Source organism: Megascapheus bottae, chromosome 8 (genome assembly GCF_031878675.1).
Source record: "Megascapheus bottae isolate mThoBot1 chromosome 8, mThoBot2.hap1, whole genome shotgun sequence".
Taxonomy (NCBI): Eukaryota; Metazoa; Chordata; class Mammalia; order Rodentia; family Geomyidae; genus Megascapheus; species Megascapheus bottae.
This window is the reverse complement of record NC_143516.1, coordinates 10,232,543-10,255,627: the sequence shown is the minus strand read 5'-3', so window position 1 is coordinate 10,255,627 and position 23,085 is coordinate 10,232,543. Positions and strand designations below refer to the sequence as shown.

General features: G+C 41.1%; 1 protein-coding gene across 1 annotated transcript in view; it reads left to right on the top strand.

The window, feature by feature from the left end:
- Positions 1 to 23,085, top strand: part of Ccdc170 (coiled-coil domain containing 170) — a 66,771-nt gene that overhangs the window by 38,326 nt on the left and 5,360 nt on the right. The window contains exons 7-9 of the mRNA XM_090337948.1: positions 6,103 to 6,303; positions 10,777 to 10,950; positions 14,512 to 14,754. Coding sequence (XP_090194074.1) covers positions 6,103 to 6,303; positions 10,777 to 10,950; positions 14,512 to 14,754 — 618 coding nt within the window. The remainder of the gene's footprint in view (positions 1 to 6,102; positions 6,304 to 10,776; positions 10,951 to 14,511; positions 14,755 to 23,085) is intronic.

Here is a 23,085-nt window from a genome sequence, read left to right as displayed (position 1 = left end):
TACATTGATACCCTTTCACATGTCTTGGTACCCTTTACCCTCTCCCACACTCCCCACCCCCGTCTTGGTTTTCCTCCCTTCCCTATCAAATTACAAATAACCAAATACAAATAAATTAAATTTATCAGATAACAAAGTGAGGTACTGTAACAATATGAGATACCCAAGGGACAGCAAAGGAGATGAGAGATAACATAGTACATTAAGGACAACAATCATTCATTATATGGCTTTTGTTTCAATATCCTGGAGGTCCTTTCAATTAGCTTCATACTATATGGCCTTATGTATCAAGGTTTTGCTCTATTGCAGATCTCTGCTAGTAGAGCCCAAGGTTTCTACTGATTATGACAAATGAGGTAAATCATTGAGCCTAAGTTCCTTTGAGTCTGGCTTACTTCACTTAATATGATTTTTTCTAAGTCTTTCCATTTCCTAACAAATGGGGCAATGTCATTCTTTCTGACAGCAGCATAGAATTCCATTGTGTACAAATACCACAACTTGTTGATCCACTCATCAACTGAGTGACATCTAGGTTGGTTCCATATCTTTGCTATGGTGAATAATGCTGCAATGAACATGGTTGTGCTAGTGGATTTAGTATGCCCTAGATTCTGGATGGTTGGGTAAATGTCAAGTAGTGGAATTCCTGGGTCATAGGGGAGTTCTATGTTTAGCCTTTTGAGGCACTGCCATACTGCTTTCCATAGTGGTTGAATGAGTTTGCACTCCCACCAACAGTGTGGTAGTGATCCCTCTTGGCCACATCCCCTCCAGCATCTGTTGTTATTTGTTTTCCTGATCCTGGCCATTCTAACTGGAGTGAGATGGAATCTTAGAGTTGTTTTGATTTGCATTTCTTTTATGACCAGAGATGTTGAGCATTTCTTCATGTGTCTATAGGCCATTTTTGTTTCTTCTTCAGAGAAGACTCTCTTTAAGTCTTTGGCCCATTTTTTAATGGGATGGTTGTTACTTTGGAGATTAGTTTTGGAGTGATTCAATTTTTTGAGTTGGTGAAAATCTAGAGCCATTCCCTCTAAAATCAGGAACGAGACAAGGATGCCCACTCTCTCCACTCCTCTTTAACATAGTATTAGAATTCCTAGCCAGTGCAATAAGGCAAGAAGCAAGCATAAAGGGGATCCAAGTAGGGAAAGAGGAAGTAAAACTATCCCTCTTTGCAGATGATATGATTCTGTATTTAAAGAAGCCTATAGACTCTACTCCCAAGCTCCTTGAGCTGATTCAAAACTTTGGAAGAGTAGCAGGCTATAAAATTAACCCTCAAAAATCAACTGCCTTCCTTTACGCCAACAGTGAGAGGAACGAGGCAATAATCAGGAAAGAAACTCCTTTCACAATAGCCTCAAAGAAAATAAAGTACCTAGGAATTAGCTTAACTAAGAATGTAAAGGACCTTTTTGATGAAAACTTTAAAACCCTAAAAACGGAAATTAAAGCAGAACTAAGGAAATGGAAAAACTTCCCATGCTCCTGGATTGGAAGAATCAACATTGCGAAAATGACAATCTTGCCAAGGGCTATCTACAAATTCAACGCAATACCCATCAATATCCCAATGGCATTCTTTAAAGAAATAGAAGAGGCAATTCAAAATTTCATATGGAATAATAAAAGACCCCGTATAGCAAAAACACTTCTTAGCAGAAAGAACAGCGCAGGAGGAATTTCAATTCCAAATTTTAGACTCTATTATAGAGCTATAATTCTCAAAACAGCTTGGTACTGGCACAAGAACAGGCCTGAAGACCAATGGAATAGAACTGAGGACCCAGATATTAAACCACAGACCTATGGCCACCTAATCTTTGACAAGGGAGCCAAAAAAATAGAATGGAAGAAAGGCAGCCTCTTCAACAAGTTGTGCTGGCAGAACTGGTTAAGCACCTGCAGAAAACTAAAGTTGGATCCTTCTTTGTCACCATGCACTAGACTTAACTCCAAATGGATCAAAGACCTGGAGGTAAAAGCTGACACACTGAAAACTTTACAGGAAGGAATAGGAGATACACTAGGCCTCCTTGGCACAGGTCGAAACTTTCTTAATAAGGACCAAAAATCACAAGAAATCAGAGAAAGGCTGGATAAGTGGGACTGCATTAAACTGCTAAGCTTTTGTATGGCAAAGGACATAGCTAGTAAATTAATTAGGAAGCCTACAGAGTGGGAGAAGATCTTCACCAACCAAACAACGGACAAAGGCCTCATATCTAAAATATATTGACTATATCTTAACCAATACAATATTTAAAATATTAATATGTGAGACTACATTTTTGCATATAAATTCCTTCTTTCTTAATGAATAATGTATAAAGGACATGTATAATACTACATTGTATAATGGCTAAGGATACGATTTCCTTAAACAGATGTGGGGGTTTTCTTTTTTTTTTTTTGTGGGTCATGGGGCTTGCACTTGGCCTGGGCACTGTCCCTGAGCTCTTCAGCTCCAGGCTACCACCCTACCTTTGAGCCAAGCCCCACTTCCTGTTTTCTAGAGATTGATTGGAGATAAGAGTCTCATGTCCTTTTGTGCCTGGACTGGCTTTGAACCTTGATCCACAGATCTCAGCCTCCTGAGTAGCTAGGATTACTGGCGTGAGCCACCACGCCTGGCTGTAGGGGTTTTCTCTGATTTATACTTTATTGGTTCTCAATCTAAGTGCTGAGCACAATTGGAACAAATCTTACTACTCTTTCTGAAAAGTATAAGGCAGCTACAATATCTTTTTGTATGTTTGTTTATAGATATTTAGGTAGAAATTGGTTTCTTTTTAGAGACTATGAAATTTTTTTTTTTATGAACATTCCAGTTTACTCATTTAGTTAAATTCAGTTCCTGGCTCATGTAAGAGATCTGTAACACTAACATCAGAGTTTAGGGTGACAAATGCAGCATTTGTGGCAGGGAAATGAAGATTACAACACAAATACACCAGAGTTATCTAAAAGAAATAAATTTGTTCTTCCAAAAGCATGAGACTATGACTGGGATTAGATCAGGGAATGCATTAAAGTGCTTCATTAGGTAAGGATCTGTGTCTTATGGATTACAGCATGTGAAGTGTTATATTATGCCTATGCATTGAGGTGTCGGTCAATATTGCTCCACTGTGGTGATGATCATAATTATAATTCAGAGTTGATCAATATTTCAGTGAGCTAGAATTCTAACTTACTAGACAATGGTCTACTTCTTTTTTTCAAAAACAAGTAATTTCAAAAAGCTAGGTCTTCTTGAAAGTACTCAGTACTATCTTACTAAATCTTCAATAATAAATTTATAGAGTAGAAATGTTCTTTCTAAAATTTTTGATTGTAAGCAATAGGAAATAGGCTTCACAATGTAGACAAGAGGATTTTTTGTTTGTATGTGTTTTTTTTTTTATTTTAGGCTTTCTTTTTTGTTTTGTTTTTTCGAGTCCTGGGGCTTGAACTCAGGGCCTGTTCATTGTCCTTGGGCTTTCTCAAGGTTAGAGCTCTACCACTTGAGACACAGCACCACTTCCAGCTTTTTTCTATGTATGTGGTATCAAGGAATCAAACCCAGGTCTTTATTCATGCAAGGCAAGCACTCTACTTCTAGGCCAAACACACAGTCCAAATTTAGGCTTTCTTTCTTTCTTTCTTTCTTTCTTTCTTTCTTTCTTTCTTTCTTTTTTTTTAAATGGAAAGACTTAGAAAAAATCATATTAAGTGAAGTAAGCCATTCGTCATAATCAGTAGAAACCTTGGGCTCTACTAGCAGAGATCTGCAATAGAGCAAAATCTTGATACATAAGGCCATATAGTATGAAGCTAATTGAAAGGACCTCCAGGATATTGAAACAAAAGCCACATAACGAATGATTGTTGTCCTTAATGTACTATGTTGTCTCTCATCTCCTTTGCTGTCCCTTGGTTATCTCATATTGTTATAGTATCTCACTTTGTTATCTGATATATTGAATTTATATGTATTTGATTATTTGAAATTTGATAGGGAAGGAGGGAAAACCAAGACGGGTGGGGGATGTGGGGGGAGGGTAATGGGTACCAAGACATGTGAAAGGGTATCAATGTATGTGAATTAATGCACTTCTATCTGGCAAATATCATGTAACCCTTTTACTAATTACAATAGAAAAAGAAAACAAAAACAAAGAACAAAAAAATAATTTTTATTGTAATTAATAAAAGGGTTACATGATATTTGCCAGATAGAAGGTGCATTAATTCACATACATTGATACCCTTTCACATGTCTTGGTACCCATCACCCTCCTCCCCACCCACTCCCCACCCCCCGTCTTGGTTTTCCCCCCTTCCCTATCAAATTTCAAATAACCAAATACAAATAAATTCAATATATTAGATAACAAAGTGAGATACTGTAACAATATGAGATACTCAAGAGACAGCAAAGGAGATGAAAGATAACATAATACATTAAGGACAACAATCATTCATTATATGGCTTTTGTTTCAGTATTCTGGAGGTCCTTTCAATTAGCTGACTATGAAAATTTTTAAACAGTCAGGATGTTTAATACTTCAGAATGATAGTGTAAGGCTGTATAAATATCTACTACCCCTTTCTTCTCTTTTATCAGAAATAAAAGTTTACAAAAGCAAATTTGTCACTGCAGGCTTTGTTTTGTGTGTGCATGCTTGCACTTGCACGTTGCTTATCCATGCACAGACATACCTGTTCCCGGGCTTGGACTCAGGGCCTCTCACTGATTGGCTTTTTCATTCAAGGCTAGCCTTATACCACGTGAGCCACATATTTTCTTCTGGCTTTTTTTTTGATGGTTAATTGGAGGTAAGAGTCTAACAGATTTTTTTCTACCTAGGTTGGCTTTGAAACATGGTTCTTAATTCTCAGCTTCCTGAGTTGTAAGGATTATAGGAATGAGACACCAATGTCAAGCTTAGACTTAGTTTTAGCAAACTCAGCACTTTATGACACTGGATTTAATGTTCTGAAAGTTTTCTTTAGTTTTGATAGCCTTTTGCTTTTGGTGTAAGGAGTCAGGACTGTGCAGACCCAAAGTGGAACTCTGGGAAAATGTCAGCAGTGGGCAAGATCTGGGGGTTGTGGTAAGCCTCTGGTACCAGTAACAGAGGGCCATGGTTTTATGTTCGAGGAGGATTCAGTAATCAGGGCTGTATCTCGCCATTACCATGTCTGACCTCACCAGATTAAAGAGATTTTGACCTTTCAAATGCTGAAATGATAATATCACTCCATAACTGGGTCATGGGCAGACGGTAGCACTGGACTTCAGGACATGAATAACCAATACTCAATTGAGGACTATCTAAAATTTAAAAAATGTACTTCTGCATTTGAATTCCCAGTATGCTTTAGGGCTACTTATCAGGATGCACTCTTTGTATAATTTTTAATCAACTACATGTGCGGGGGGTGGAGAGAATGATTCTTGCAGTTTTTGAAAACAACTTTTATTCTAACCTCTCTCTAAATTTTGTAACTCCTAACTTAATGGCAGTTTTGGAAGTAAGTAAATATTGTCCTTACATATTTATTAATTAACCAACTGAGGGAATTAATTAATTAGTTAATTATATATGCTGGTACTGGAGCTCAAATTCAGGGCCTTACATTCTGACTTGGCTTTGCCACTCCAGGCTGGCATTCTACCACTTGAGTCACACCTCCACTTCCTGAAGGAATTATTGAAAAGATAAAACACTGGTTAGACTATTTTGTTAGATAATTAAAGTAGATTGATTTTAAGCAGAGGCAAATATAGCTACCAGTGACCTATTTTTAATTTTTTTTTGCCAGTTGTAAGTTTTGAACTCAGGGCCTGAGCACTGTCCTTGGACGTTTCTCAAAGCTAGAGTTCTACCCTTGAGCCACAGCACCATTTCCAGCTTTTTTTCTATGTATGTGATGCTGAGGAATTGAACCCTGGTCTTTGTGCATGCTAAGCAAGCACTCTCCGATGGGCAGTGGACTACTTTTTAAGTGATTTTTTGCCTGAATCTAAAAGTGGATATCATAAATGGCTGAACTAGAATTTAACCATTTGTTAAACCCTTGTTCTGTGTCTTCATTTCCAGATGGTCTCCCAGCTTGAAGCCCAAATAGCTGAGCTCACTGAACAGTTGGGAAAGGAGTCTGAGTTTCACCAGGAAGCTCTGCAGAGGGCTCATGTGGCAGAAAACAAGTTGGAGACTCTTCAGAGTCAGCTGACACACCTCGAGGGAGAGCTGGTTTCAGGAGATGTTTTGCGAGACAACTTGAATGTTGAGAAAGAAAAAGTAAGTTCCTTCCAACCATGCATACCCAGAGTGGAAGCATCTGTTGTCATCTGAGAATATTCTGAATTTTGTAGTAGCTGGACTGTTTGTGTCCTTGATTCAAAGGAACTCAATTAAATTCAATAGAATGGCCATTATATAATGAGGCCCTGAAAGTTTTGGGAGCAAAATATGAATAATATATAGTTCCTAATGTTAAAATGTTCATAATTCAACACAGGGACAGATGTACAGATAATGTGCTGCCTCATCGATTATATGCATTACAGTGGCTACATTGCTGTCCTTACTATAGTATGGCAGGAGTTTCTAGTTAACGAGAAGATTTTACAGGAAACAACTAAGTTTACCTTGAATGACAAGTAGGGCTACAGCCGAGGGAAGGAGCAGATACTGAAGAAGAAATCTGTTACAACGGATTTCTATGTTCAGAACATGGAGAATAGTAATCTCATGTAGTCGTAGTGAGCCACAGCCAGAGGGGAAGACTGGAATGGCTTGGGTTACGAAGTCTGAGCGTTATTTATTGTGTAGGCTATAAAGCGTAATACAGAATTGTGAGCAACAGTCATATGCTCAGTAATGATGTTTGGTCAGTCATGGCCTGCATCATATGACAGAGTTCCTATAGTATTATGGCTGGGCATGCAGCTCAGTGGTAGAGTACATGTTTAGCATGTGCAAGGTCCTGGTCCCATTCCCAGCAACGCCCCCCGCCCCCCCAAATAGAACAGGGATATGGCAGTCATCCTAGTTTGTGAAAGTAAGTTCTATAGCAGTTCATGCAACTGCTGTAGTTGTTCAGACATATCTCCATCAATAAACAATGCCAGTAGTTTAGAAGGATAATGTAATGGCTCTTTGGAACTGAGACTACAATATGGTAATTGCCTAGAGAGGAGAATGGGATGAGAGGAGAGAAGGGGTCCCTCAAGAAGATTCAAGTGTGGGGAGATCACTGGTGATGGGTGACACAGGTTTTCTTTTTTTTTTTTTAGCCAGTCCTGGGACTTGAACTCAGAGTTTAAGCCCTGTCCTTGGGCTTTCCCAAGGCTAGAGCTTTATCACTTGAGCCACAGCCCCACTTCTGGCTTTTTCTATGTATGTGGTACCAAGGAATTGAACCCAGGCCTTCAGCATGCTAGGCAAGCACTCTACCACTAGGCCAAACTCCTGTTCTTTTATGCCAGTACTGGGGCTTGAATTCAAGCCTTCAAGCTCTCACTTGTTCTATTTGCTCATGGCAGACTCTCTCCAACAATGTGAGTCACATGTTCACTTCTGGCTTTTTGCTGATTAATTAGAGATAGGAATCTTGTAGATTTGTCCACCTAGGCTTTTGCCAAAAGTTGGTCCTTAGATTTAATTGTAGGCATGAGCTACCAGCACTCAGCAAGTTATAGATTCTTTTTCTATGGTTTTTCCATTCTACGTCAGGCCAGTTCCTGCCACTGCTTCTCTCCCTGGAAATTCTCCCTGGCCATCTCTCCAGGCAATAGGGTAAACATAGAAGCCTTTGGGGATGAGTGGGACCCTGGCAGGGTATGTGGTGATTACTGAGCCCCAAAGCAGCTATATTCAAATTTGGAACAACACTCCATATGCCGCACTGCATGTCGGTTTGTGTGCACCTGTGCTCGCTGAGAAAACATCCTCACCTTTAGCTGGGACAGCCATTTCTTCAGGACTAGAGGGAAAATGGCTGTCTCTGGAAGCCTTTCCTAGAGACCTAGCTCTCAGTCCTGGCCCTGCCTCACTATTTAGCCTTACCTTCCTGAATATTGGTAACCCTTTTATCCTGTTTCTTCAGGGCCTACCATGAAAGTCAAATACCATCTGAATGATAGAAGGCAAAGGTCCTCTTCCTTTCTCTCTAAAAAAATGAGTCGTTAACTTACATTGGGATTATGCCAAAATAGCGCCTGTTTACAAAAGTATATTGTCTAAGTGAATCCTATCCATGGTGAGGTTTGTGAAGATCACTGCAAATAAAATTCATGTTCTGGGTCAGGCACGGTGGCTCACACCTGTAATCCTAATTTCTCAGGAGGCTGAGATCTGAGGATCACGGTTCAAAGCCAATCCTGGGCACTAAAGTCCATGAGACTCTCATCTCCAATTAACCACTAGAAAACTGGAAGTGGCGCTGTGGCTCAAGGGATAGGGCAGTAGCCTTGAGCTGAAGAGCTCAGGGACAATGCCCAGGCTCAGAATTCAAGCTCCACAATTGACAAAAAATAATGCATGTTCTGGTAAGGCTTGATAGCATATAATATTGGAAAGTGCAGCTGTACAGAGATGAAAGGCACAGGTAGTCGAGGCTAGCACCATTCCTTATTTATGCTAAACCATGACTCAAATATATAGAATGAGCAGTGCTTCTTTGCTTCTAACTAGTATCTTCTTTGGAGAAGTTAAGATCTTCAAAAAAGGCCATTCTGTGGGTCTTAGATTGGTCTCACCTTCACTTGAAGTGAATGAGTCCCCTGGAGACACAGAAAACAAAGATTTCCCCACCCGATTTTAGGGAAAGGATCAACTCTTAGGTAAATACAAGCAATGATGGGTAGGTTAATTTCCAAGAGAAAGGAAAACTGAAGGAAGCCAACAAGTAATGGCCTGGTGACACAGGGACAAGAATAACTTAGGGTGACATAGTATGCAACCTTCTTGGGCTAGGGATGTGTTCAGAGTGACAGAGCACCTGCCTAGCAATATACTAATATATTTCTAGCAACTTGTTAAAAAGAGATTAAGTTGCACTTGTATTATGCTATTTAACAAAATTGGGAAATATATACTTGAAGATAATTTCTTCCTGATGACTGAAATGTAGATAGTTCTAAGCTTTAAAGTGACATGTTGGGGCATCAGGAAATTATACTTACTTGAAATTTAATTGCCTAAAAATGCCAGATGGATGAGAAGTTATTCCAATCAGGAGGAAATTTCAAAGACAGAAACCCAAAATAGGAGATTAGGATACAGTGAATTCATTGACTGATTTACTTATCCAGCAAAGTAATTATTGAGTCTGGCCAGATAAGTTACACAGCAGTCAAGTGCAGGACGATCTTAGATCATTTTGTAACTGTATCATTAGACATGAACCTTGAAGCCAGGGTGATGGCTCCCGCCTACGATCTCAGTTGCTCCAGAGATAGAAATCAGGGTTGTACTTCAAGGTCAATTTGGGGAAAAGGTTAGTGAGATTTCCATCTCAACTGATAAAGAGCTGGGAGTGACGCTATGCACTAAGACTTAAAGCTCAGATAGGAGGATAACTAGCTGGGTGCCTGTGGCTTGCACCTGAACTTGCGATTTGAGGATCGCAATTCAAAGCCAGTCTGGGCATGGTGGTCTGATGGTCCCTGAGTCTGTTACCTCCAATTTACCAAAACAGGAAGTGGTGCTATGGCTCAAGTGGTAGAGCACTAGCCTTGAGCTCAGGGACAGGGCAAAGGCCCAGAGTTCAAGCCTCAGACAAACAAAACAACAACAACAACAACAACAACAACAACAAATCCAAGATAACTAAAGCAAAAAGGGCTGGAGTTAATCTACCTAGTAAGCTTAAGGACTTAAGCCTTGGCTACAAAACCCAGTGAAGTCTGTATATGTACGCATGTGTTCATGCTGGGACGTTCATATACACCCTTTGACTTATATATAGCTGTTTATTGGATGTTATTGCTTATTTAACTTTGTTACACTGAAAACAAAATAAAATATCTTTCCAAGGCATCTTTAAAAAAAAAAAAACACAAAGCAGGGCATGGCGGCTCACGCCTGTAATCCTAGTTACTCAGGAGGCTGAGATCTGGGGATCACGGTTCAAAGCCAGCCTGGGATTAAAGACCTAAAAACCATGAGACTCTTATCTCCAATTAATCACTAGAAAATGGGAAGTGGCACTGTGGCTCCAGGGGTGAGGTGGTGGCCTTGATCTGAAGCTCAGGGTTAGTGCCCAGGCACTACCCCCCACTTTACAAAGCCCCACAAGGTTTTCCCAATTCTGTGGAGCAATGCTTTCTGGAGAGCACCGATTCTGGAGTGATCTGTAGCACACAGGAGGACTTATGTGGTAACTGGTTAGGCTGTCCATTTCCAGCTTCAAGGCCATCCTCTGTGAGGCGTGGAGAGCCTCTGATAGCCCAGGGCTGGGTGGATCCCGGGGGCTGGGTGAGCCTAGGGTGGGCATAGTTGCACAGCCTAATGCTGAAGCAGCAAGATAAGGGGTATAGCCAAATCTGTCAGATGTGGGTTTCTGAAGGATGCTAAATGTTACACTAAGCGTTGATGTCACTGATGGGAATAAGAAGAGACAAGACCTGGCAGGGTGGACCAGGAATTCATCACCAAATATTTGACTAAAGAACCACAGATCAAACTTGAGAGAAAGAGAAGGGTGCCATGAGATCACACATTAACATTACTCTTCTGTCCCATTTTCATTTTTGTTCCTGGGTTTAGTATCTTAAATTTCTAGATCAGCTTTCACAGAAGATGAAATTGAGCCAGATGGTTGCTGAACTTGGCTTCGACATGCAACTGGATGTAGTCTTAGCTCGTGCAGAGCAGCTGGCCCGCCTTGAGAGCAGCGCTGTCATTGAAAACAAGACCATCGCCCACAATTTGCAGAGAAAGGTGGCGATATTGGAATGTAGTAGTATTGAAGAAAGGAATTTCTGAAAAACCTTAAGTATTGGAAAATGACTTATCCTTACCATATTTACCAAAGTGGCTAGGAAATATCTAGGCATGTGTTTAGAATCTGAGTTTTGATTTCAGGTATAAATAGTTGCTATGTGTGTCTCCAGTAGGGCTAACTCTAGTGTGGTCCTTTAGCTCATAGGTTAGATCATAGGTCAGACTGGTGTCTGGAGCCATTTCATCTGTGTTCATGCAGAAGGATGCACAAGAAGGGATTGAAGAAGAGGGATGCAAAAGCATATGTGATATCTAGGCACTGGTGGCTCACACCTGTAATCCTAGCCACTCAGAAGACTGAGATAGGAGGATTTGAGGGTCAAAGCCAGCCGGTCTGGGCAGGAAATTCTGTGAGACACTTATCTCCAATTAAGTACCAAAAAGTCAGAAACAGAGCTGTGGTTTAACTGGTAGAATGCCATTCTTGAGCATAAAAGCTCAGGGACGGTGTCTAGGCCCTGAGTTCAAGCCCTAGTACCAATACAAAAACCAAAAAGTTGATACAGATGCTACTTTTTTTTGACAGTCATGGGCTTGAGCTCAGGATCTGAGCACTGTTCTTGGACTTTCTCAAGGCTAGAGCTCTACCACTTGAGCCTCAGCATCATTTCTGGCTTTTTCTATGTATGTTCAAGGAATCGAACCGGGGTCTTCGTGCATGCTAGGCAAGCACTCTACCACTAGGCCAAACTCCCAGCCCCATGGAAGCTACTTTTTGATGAAGGTGTCCAGTGATTGCTTTGTGTCCTCGGTCTTCGTGATAGTCAAAGCTAGCTGCAAAGGAAGCTTGCAAGGTAGCTGCCACTACTTTGGTAGAAGAGGAGCAAGGTGGAGGGGTTGGGAGTGTCTAGCAATGTTCGTACTTATTAGTTCTATTAGAAAGCAGGAGAAAAATTCACTTTTCATTCATTCACCGGAAGGCAGTGTTAGAAACAGCTTAGACCAAATGAATGAATAAGCCGATGAGAGGGATAAAGTGTAATTATTAGTTATATAATTAATGGCATTTGAGAAGAAAAAGGGAAAACACAGATGTGTTCTTATAATAGTTCTTAGGAGAAAATTCTATGGCTGGATACTTGTGTAGGGGCTGTATAATGACTCACATCTGGGCTCCAAATTTGTCTTTCCCAAGCTATGTGACTTTGGACAAATTATTCACCAATCTATTCCTTCACATTAAAATAGAAGTGACATATATCTCAAGGGATGGTTAATTTTTAGTAAAAAGTGTTTTTTTTTTTTTTGGTTAATCCTGGGGCTTGAACTCAGGGCCTTCGCACTGTCTTTGGGCTTTCTCAAGGCTAGTGCTCTTCTACTTGAGCCACAACACCATTTCTGTTTTTTTCTATGTATGTGGTACCAAGGAATCAAACCTAGTGCTTTGTGCATGCTAGGCAAGCGTTCTACCACTAGGCCACAGTTCTAGCCCCGTAAAAAGGGGAGGATTTTATTGTTACATCTCTACACATGTGTAATACTATATTCTAATCCATTTTACCCCATCCACCACACTCCCTGTACCCTTCCCACTAAGAGATAGTGCCCTAAGAATGTTTCCTTGTTTTGTTTTCATAGTTGTAATAGTTAATTTTGACACCATTCAGTTGTCCATATCCTCCTGTTAGGCAAACCCATCCTGGAAAAATAACACCAGGGATATTAAATTGAGATATGATTATTTACATATTTCTCTTCTGATAACTGATTTTCTTAATATTCTTCTATCTTTAGCATCATATAAGTATTAAAATCATTCACATATATAGAACTTACTAGTGTAAATTTGTTGTGGATTGGAATTGACTTGGAGAAGTTCAAGTGTACTGTGTATGGGGTACCTCTAATCCTAACTGCATAGGGGATGGAGATAGGAGAATCACAGTCTGAGGCTAGCCCAGGCAAAAGTGTGCAACCTTACCTGAAAATTAGTCTAAAGTAGAAAGGGGATGGGGCCATGGTGCAGGTGATAGAGTACTTGCTAGAAAGCATGAGGCTGGATGCAAATTCAGGCACCCCTCCATCTCTCCTTCCATCCCTCCCTCAAACGAAAAGCTTGAGAAAGACAGTGATGGAGGGATATTAGAAAGGCTTGAGAAAGATGACGCCAGTGTGGGCATAGGTGTATTTTCGGGACAAGACACTCAAGGTAGCATTTCATGAATTCCCCTGGCCTTCTCACACTTCACACTACATAAACACAAAGTCGATAATGAGGGAGAAAGTGAGGTTCAGCATGAGCTCTATTCCTGTTCCCCCATTCATAACAGATGACAAACGTGCCTCTTGGATTAAATACCTGCATGACATCTCCATATTAGCTGCGATCACAGGCAGTTGGCAGTGTTTGAGAGCCTTTCTTTTGTAAAAAAGTAGGGATTGTGTTCCCTGTAAAGAGGGGAGAATTGGGATGGGATGTGGCCCTTGCCCGGAGATCAGCAGCTGCATATTGCATAGCAGGGCCCATGATGTCCTAGCCATTATAATTTCATGATATACTACATGATAACTTAAAGTAAGGGACCAGCTACTCTCCTACCACTGCCCCAAACTGTCAGGGCACATGTATTTACAACCAGTTCCCATGTGCACACACACACACACACATCTATAGTCTCTCTATATGAGTGTGTGTATACACTCACACACCTACATATATATTATATATATGTGTATGTATATGTATATATATATATATGATTCCATCAAGAGACTTTTTCTGTCATTCATTAGTGAGTGATAGGCATTGCTCAGGAGACTCTTTTCTCTCCTTTTATTCATTTTCTCAAACTCATTCATTTCCTGCATCAATTTGATTTGCCATGTAAGTGAGCTCGAGGTCTTGTTCCCTGTTTCCTTGGTATATCGTAGCAGTCAAGACTCCTAAGAAATAAAGCTGTCTCCAAGCCTGTTTCCCAGATCTCGATCTTAAATATGTAAACAAGGCTTCCTTAAAAGTCTCCTTGGTACATCTTACTGTAGAAATAGATCAGCTTTCATCCCCAGGACCACTCAGCTTGGTTCTGAGTGTTCATATTAGCCATTCCGGTTGACAGTACTTGTACTCTATCTTGTTTCAGAAAACATTAGTGCAGGAGTTGTGGCCATTGAATGACAGAGAGGACTTTTTCTCTGTCTTATTGAATTCTGCTCTTGATGAGCCTATTTTATTAGCCTTAAAAGATACCTTCCATTTTTATTATGCAGCACAAAATGTTGGTGAGAAGCAGCTGTGGAGAGCTAACTTCTTTGCATATTTCCTGGTCTTCTTTTTGTTCCATGCTTTGTAGCTCCAAAATTAATTCTTGGAAGAAATGTGAATTTATAAAAAAATGCAATCAGTGATAACCCACTGATCTTTTTTGAGGGTTTTCAAATTAGACTTATTGGAGTGTAGATGAAAATCAATATTATCTAGGTTAATTCATTTATATTTACTGACTGTTCTATTATTATTATTATTATTATTATTATTTAAAAACCTCTGTATCAAACCAGCTCAAGACTCAGAAAGAAAGAATGGCAAGCAAAGAATTGCATATGAGCCTCCTCCAGCGGAAAATAGCACAGCTGGAGGAGGAGAGACGCGTGCAAAAGGCCTTGGTCCTGGAGAGAGATGAGGCCCATCTGACCATCAGGAAGTTAGAGAAGAAGATGGAGAGGATGCAGAAGGAGCTGAGTACGAGTCGAGAGTCTAACACTGAGCTCAAGGCCAAACTAGCTGACACCAGTGAGCTTAAGGCAAGTGTGTGTTTCATGTGTTTTCTTTTCTTTCTCTTTTCTGGCAGATACTGGACCTTAAATTCAGATCCTCATGCTGTCACTTAGCTTTTTAGCTTTTTCACTCAAGCTGGTGAGCTACAGTTCCATTTACGGCTATTTGTTAATTAACTAGAAATAAGAATTTCATGGTCTTGACTGCCCGGGCTAGCTTTAAACCCAGATCTTTAGATCTTGACCTCCTATGTAACTAGTATTATAGAAATGAGCCACCTTAGCCTGGCTCCTTGCATTGCTTTTTGCCAGCTGATATTCAAGTTTATGCACAAGAGGGACAGCCTTAGGGAATGCCAGAAAAGCAAATGATGAAAGCTTCTGCTAATTTTCCAGAGTTTTTGGGGAAAATGCAAAACTTACATACATCAGACTATCTTATCAATGTAATATGTGTCCAGTTAAAAAGGGGCAGTATTTAAAAGACAGAAGATAAAAATGTTTCTTCAAGGTATAGATGATTGTATCAGATGGCCTGGTAGGGAATTTCTCAAATAGGAATTTTTAGGGAGAAAATAGATGAATGACACCATTTACTGAGAGGAATCTGAGTACTGTGCAGAGGGGTAGTAGATGGAGACAGTTTCTGGATTTGGTGTTTGACTTGTGACAATAAAGCAATGAAGATGTACAGTCACTAGGCAACCCCAAAACACAGTGCACAGAAGTACTCTGGCTCCCATCAGGGAGCCTCTGGCAGCGATGTTTGTAAGGCCTCCAAGTCTGGATACAGACCATCAGAGACAAAGCACCTAGAATAAAGCTGGCCTTGAACATGTAGAACACACCTAGTGACACACACCTGTGAGCTCAGCTTCTTGGAAGGTGGAAAAAGAAGACTGTGTTGTAAGGTCAGTCAAGGAAAAAAGTAAGAGACTGTACCTGAAAAAACAAACTGAAGCAAAAGAGCTGGTGGCACGGTTCAAATGGTAAAGCCCCTACCCAGCAAGGGAGAATTCCTGAACTCAATCCCCTGAAGGAAAAGTTATGAGAAATGGAAATCAGTGGAAAGACAGCTCATGGTAGGGGATGCCCAGGAACCAAAGAAGGAAAAGGCGCTTCTCTACAGAAGATGAAGATCTTGAATGATCTTCTAGAGTCTTGGGGCTGAGATTCTGAACAGGAGGGTAACGTTGACAGAAAAGACACAGAAATCCTGGAGAGATGGAGGGGTAAGTTTTCCATCATGAGGAGGTGATCTATAGTTCCGGATCCTGCAGTGGAAACAGAAGGAATGTCCACTGCCCTGGGCTCTGGAAAGCTACAGCAGAGACTGGATTTGACACAAAACTCACTCCTGAAACTCTACAGAAGGCTATGAAATATTCTTTCTGATGGAAAATAAGAGATTTCTAACTTCGGCACACACTAATTGGCAGCTTCATGCTTTTCATTTTTTTTCTTTTGAGACAGCCAGTGTTGGTGCCCAAGATAGATCAATGCCATCTATCGTTGTACAATTCCTGGGCTTATCCTTTTATTCAATTTACTATTCATCAAATAAACTTGTTTTTAAGACACCAGGAAAAAAAATGGCCTTATTGTGTTCATTTCTAGGTCTGCCCAATTACCTAAACTGGCTAGTTTAATCCAACCAGAATTCACTGGCTTGTATGTTGGAAGCTGGAAGCCTGAAATATGGGCTGGTTGCTACTGGAGGCATTGGGAGTCTGTTCTGTGCCGCCTCAGCGCTGACTTTGGCTGGCCCTCCTTAGCTTACAGCAGCTTCTTTTGATTGCTGTCTCCACATGACCTTTTCTCTTGTCTCTCTCGTCTCGTCATTTACAACATCAATCATGGCGTTCAAAGGCCCCTTAAACCCAATGATCTTAACGTGAGATCCTTCCCTTAATTCAATCTTTATAGGCTTTTATTCTTTTTTGATTGGTCATTGGACTTGAACTCTGGGCTTGCGCATTGTCCCTGAGCTCTTCAGCTCAAGGCTACCTACCTATTGAGTCATAGTGCCACTTCTGGTTTTCTGGTGATTAATTGAAGATAAGAGTCTCATGGACTTTTTAGTGCCTGGGCTGGCTTTGAACCATGACCCTCAGATTTCAGCCTCCTGAGTAGCTAGGATTACAGGTATGAGCCACCACACCCAGCTTTATAAGCTTTTATTCTAAATGAGTTCATGTTCTTACGTTTTAAGTGGATAACTTTTTGTGTGGGGGGACTCTTCAAGCCACAACTCATTAAATAGACAGTTTAATCATTTATGGAGGGCCAATAGGAGGAAATAATTTGATTAATTTCCATTGTTTTAAAACTTGAAAAATAATTTTCCTGCCATAATATTGACCTCCTGCCCTTTCCCTTCAGCTCCCCTGCCTTTTTTTTTTTTGGTGGGGGGGGGGTCAGTCATGGCGTTTGAACTCAGGGCCTGGGTGCTGTCCTTGAGCTTTGTTTCCCCCCTGCATCGACTAGCATTTTATTACTTTGAGTCACAGCTTCACTTCCAATTTTCTGGTGGTTAACTGGACATAAGAGTCTCATGGGTTTTCCTGCCCAGACTGTCTTCAAACTGCCATCCTCAGATCTCAGCCTCCTGAATAGGTAGGATTACAGGCTTAAGCTACTGGTACCTGGCTAAAATGGACCTTTTCAAAGTCTGTAGCTCCAGGGGTTTGGTATGTTGCTAGACTCTACAGCCATCATCAGAGTCTAATTCTAGATTATTTCACCTCCATCCTTCCCCCAAACTTGACCACAAGCAAGTAGCCATTTAGCACTGCTCATTGAGGACCATGCACTGCCCAGTATATTTAACAGTTCCTTGGTGCAGGAAGCAAATGGCCCATGCAGTATTTGCCATGGGTGAAGCTCCCCTGGAACGAGCTGTGCCCTTGTGGAAGCTGCTGCACTGGTACATCAGTTCTGACCCCTGGCTGGAGCTGATCTCCGGGCTGACTCAGCATTCCCTCCTAGGGATGAAGAAACCACGTTAGTCTCACTGCTCTCCCAGGAGCCCCTCATTGGATTGACTTTAGAAGGCTGAGCCTCTGTCACTGTCTGGTCCCAGCTCTGTCTTCTCGTTCCACTTCCTGAAGAGAAGTACACAGGCAGCCTAGCGCCATGAGGAACTCTCCTAGTTTTCAGAGTTTGAAGTGATGCAATTTTCTCATTAAGATTGCATCCCAGCGGCTTCTGGGTCTCCAGTCTATGTCTCATCCCCTTTGGGAGATAGCCCATAGAAAATGTTTCCTCAGTCTGAAGAGGAAGGCTAACGATGTCTCCCTGGCAAGTAGAAAGCTTTGAATTCTGTGTACCAATCCCGGTACCTTCCCACTTGGCCTTTGTATCAGTAAAGTCATTGGTCTCTAGAAGGTATCTGTGTAAATGGGAGACAACTTCATTTTAAAAATTGCTCTAAGTGCCAGTGGCTCATACCTGTAATTCTAGCTACTCAGGAGGCTGAGATCTGAGAATCAAGGTTTGAAGCCAGCCTAGGGAGGAAAGTCCATGAGATTCTTGCATAAACATAAGTGTATATTCAAAATTTTTTTACTGATAGGCTCTATGATCATCAATATGGTATTTGATAGATATTCTTTGCTTTCATATAGGTTATTGCCATATTATGCCTTGTGTATGTGTGTTAATATATTTAATTTTTGCTGAAGCATTTAAGAGTAAGTTGCAAATATGTTTGATGCTTGACCCCAACCAGGGATCCTGTGTGGATCCCTTTTTCTCTCTGTTGTCTTTAAGTAGTTGTGCAAAGGGATTTCAGCTCAGCATGTTAGCTTATGATATGCTGAATAAACCTTCATCAGGGTTTTTCCTTCCATCATTTTTCCTTATTTGTCCCAACCCCACCCATCCTCTCAAGTTTCTTGGTTCCATTTTCAAATACACACATTGACTATGATGAGTGTTTTTGCCTCTCCACCTCTCTCATTTCTTCTGCTCCTTTTCATCTTGTCCATGTTCCAACTTCCTGGCTTCATTTTTTTTTTTTTGCCAGTCCTGGGATTGAGCTCAGAGCCTGAGCACTGTGCTTGGGATTTCTCAAGGCCAGAGCTCTACCATTTGAGCCTCAGCACCACTTCCGGCTTTTTTCTATGTATGTGGCACCAAGGAATCGAACCTGGGTCTTCATGCATGCTAAGCAAGTACTCTACCACTAGGCCAAACTCCTGGCCCTTCCTGGTTTCATTTTTGTCAAACCATATGTTAGTTGTTCAAAGGAATTGCTCCATGGATCTCTTATGAACAATGATAATTGCTCTTTATCACAATGCAGTCAACACAGTCAGAACTCCCCACTGAGATAGTGTTTTGACACAATGGTATCTCGTACACAATCCATATCCAGATGTAGGTTTTCATAACTTAGCTCAGGCCCTGGAGACTTACAGTTTCGGGTGGCATTCCTCTGTCTCATGTGCTTTCTCATTTGGTATATTTCATAGGTATCATTTCTAGTCCCTTCCCTCCACATGGAGGCATTTTATTTTTTCTGCTTTTCCAGAGTTTCAGAATTTGTTCTACTTGTTAGCAAGTCCCAAAGCTGCTATCATCTTCCAAAGGGATTTTTGTCTCCATTGCATGATGCATAGTTCAGTAGCTATGCCTAGTTCATGTGTGTCTGCTATTGGTTTCTTCTAGCATCTGTCTTAGCTCTACCTAATGAACCAGTGTGACTTATAAAGACTAAAAATTTAGTTCCCACAGTTCTGGAGGTCAGTCCATGGCCAAAGTGCTGGCAGATTTAGTGTTGGTGAGGAGGTCCTGGTTTCTAGTGCAAGGTAATACTTTCTGCCAGTGTCTTCATGTGATGGAAGAGGCAAAGAAGTTCCTGGGGACCGCATTTATAAGGGAGACCCCCAATTCCTTTTTCTCTTACAGAGACCCCTCCCCTGGCATGCACTGGACAAGTGACCCACCCACTTCCCAAATGCCCCACTACTTAACAGTGAACACATTCAGACCATAGAAAAAGAAATTCCATTTCTTAGGAAAGTTGTGAATTACAGTGGCAGAAAACTGATTGCTTAGTATAAATTCCCTTTTCCCACTGGCCATCCATATCCCATGTAGTCATCTCCTGCACATCATATCCTAATTGCAGTCTTAGAATTGTAGCGAGCCTTCTAACTTGTGTGTAGAGTCCAGGAACCTTCTGCGTTTAGATCAGGTCCACTCAGGTCCTACGCTGGGTGTTCAGTCACTGCAAATATGCACTCTACACCCAGGAACACTGTCAGTATATGACAGTAGCCTCTGCCTGTGATCGATGACATCAAATCTCCCTGGTCAATAAATGACCAGCAGGTAAGCCACAAAAGGTAATTACTAGCTTTATCATTATCCAAACAAAAGAAAACAATACAACTCCAAGCCCCAAGACCCTCCTTCTTAAAAAGGCGGAGTTTCATTTTTCAGGAGCATCCATGACTTGAAAGTCTCTTTTCCCATCCCGTTTCCCTCTCATGGTATTGCTTCACAGCCCCCATGCCTCCCTATCTCTCTCCTACACCCTTCTGACTTTCTTCAAGCAACCTTTCCAGCAGCCTGGCTGGCATGGATTTGTGGCTTTCCTCCCACTTTCTGTCAACTGTAGATCAATTTAGTTTGCTTGGCTTGAGTTACTTTTTTCATTGCTGTGATGAAGTGCCTGACATAAGCAACTTTAAAGGAGGAAAGATTGACGGCTCATGGGTTTAGAGGGCGTAGTCCATGGTTGCTTGGATGCTGCATGCTGGGGTAGAGTGCCATGGTACAGGATTGCAGGTGAGGTAAGAGATTTTGTATCTCATGGTGGACAGGAAATGGAATGAAGCAGAACCTGAGAAGCAAGTGTAGCCTTTACAGGATTGTTCCAGTCACTTATTTCCTTCAGTTTGGTCCCACGTTAACAGAGTTCCCAAACACTGCTACCAGCTGGGGGCCACATTCCGAGAATAACCCCTTGATGGAGCAAATGTCCTTTCTTCTTAGGAAAGAAAGGTTTGCTTGGGGGGGAAGGGACAACAAGCACTCATTATTTGATATCTTTTGTTTCATCACTTCATACCTAACTTTTAAATGATTGAACGCAACTGTTCTTCTTTTTATTGTAATTAGTAAAAGGGTTACATGATATTTGCCAGATAGAAGGTGCATTAATTCACATACATTGATACCCTTTCACATGTCTTGGTACCCATTACCCTCCCCCCCATACCCCCCACCCATCTTGATTTTCCCCCCTTCCCTATCAAATTTCAAATAACCAAATACAAATAAATTCAATATATCAGATAACAAAGTGAGATACTATAACAATATGAGATAACCAAGGGACAGCAAAGGAGATGAGAGACAACATAGTACATTAAGGACAACAATCATTCGTTATATAGCTTTTGTTTCAATATCCTGGAGGTCGCAACTGTTCTTTTTAAAAGTACTTTTCCTTTGAGAGTATGCCTGGAGACCTCGGATTTCATAGAAAGTCTAGAATTTAATTTGGAGCTCTGTTCATCTGTGCTTTTGGTGTATTCAACTGTAGGAAGTAAATATTTGTTTATGTGTTTCCAATTCATTTATTTTGGTATTGTTTTTCCAATATTGAGGTGAATTTGTAGGCTCATATGATAATTCTATGTTTCACATTTTGAAAACTGGCAAACTATTTCCAACCAGCAGTATTTGAGAGTTTTAATTTTCTTATGTTTTTGTTAATACGTACTATATTACCTGCCATTTTTATTTTAGCCATTCATGTGGATGTTACCTGGTAACTCATTTATATTTATTTCAAATGGTTATTTAAAAATATTTTGTGGGGCTGGGGGCTTGGCCTAGTGGTAGAGTGCTTGCCTAGTATGTACAAAGTCCTGAGTTCAACTGATTGGTACCATATACACAGAAAAAGGCCAGAAATGGCACTGTGTTTCAGGTGGCAGGATGTAGCCTTGAGCAAAAAGTGTTCAAGGACAGTGCCCAGGCCCTGATTTCAAGCCCCAGGACTGGCAAAAATATTTTGTGTCAGCCTGGCATTGATGGTCCAATACTTGTAGTCCTAACTACTCGAGAGCCTGAGATCTGAGGGTGGAGGTTTAAAGCCAGCCTGGGCAGGAAACTCCATGAGACTCTTATCTCCAATGAACCAGAAAAAAAGTCAGAAATGGAAGTGTGGTTCAAGTAGTAGTATTTTCACCTTGAGCAGAAAGAAGTAAGCAAGCGTGTGAGGTTCTGGGTTCAAGCACTGGTACCAGTGCACATGCACACACACATACACAGACATACACAATCTGTGTCCATACAAAACTGCTTAAATTTTATTGTGATGAAATAAAAATAACATCAAATTTCTCATTTTAGCCATTATTGCATATACAATTCAGCTATCACACCATCTAGTTCCAAAACTTTCCCAATTGAAACTCTGGGTGCATGCCCAGCTTCTGGTGCCTTGTACTCTGTGTTCTGTGTCTCTCTGTGGGCTAGCTGCTCTAGGTATCTCGTATTGATGCCCATTACATAGCATCTTCCCTTATGTGTCTGGCTTATTTCACTCAATATAAGATTTGAAAGGTGTTTCCTCATTGTAGTATATGTCAGATTTTTTTTTTTTGCCAGTCCCGGGGCATTGAGCTCAAGGCCTGAGCACTGTCCTTGGGCTTTCTCAAGGCTAGAGCTCTACCACTTGAGCCACAGCACCATTTCTGGCTTTTTTCTATGTATGTGGTACCGAGGAATAGAACCCGGGTCTTTGTGCATGCTAGGCAGGCACTCTACTACTAAGCCAAACCCTTCTCCCTGAAGGGCAGAATTTCATTCCTTTTTCACTTGAGTTCTTTTGTGAGCAGCTCTGGTACAATCTTTAACAATAAGCTAATAAATAAAACATGCCTCAACTTCCGGGATCCTCCGTGGTTTGGTTCCAAGGCCATGGAATAACTCCAGAGGGGGAAGACAGTCCATCCCCTTTATCTGCAGTGGAATGTACCAGCAGCCACCTCCATCTCCTGTACCCACCCGTGGAGTCAGGGGATTTCTGAATAACTCCATGTCTAGCTTTTCTTCATAGCAACTAGGACTTCCTGGGAGGATGTTAGGTGGGACTTTCCAGGCTCCATCATTAGAAGATGAGACATTTTGCTCCTTCTACTACTTCTGTATAAAAGATGAGGACCCACAGGCAGTACAATTTTCTTGAAAATGTTAGGTTTATATTTTGTTTTTATTTTTGGTGGTGCTAGGACCATGCTGCTTAGTAAGCACTCTACCACTGGAGCCATGTTCTCAGACCTGCTTTTAGTTTGTTTTTCAGATAAGAGCTATGCTTTTACCTGGGTTCATCCTGGA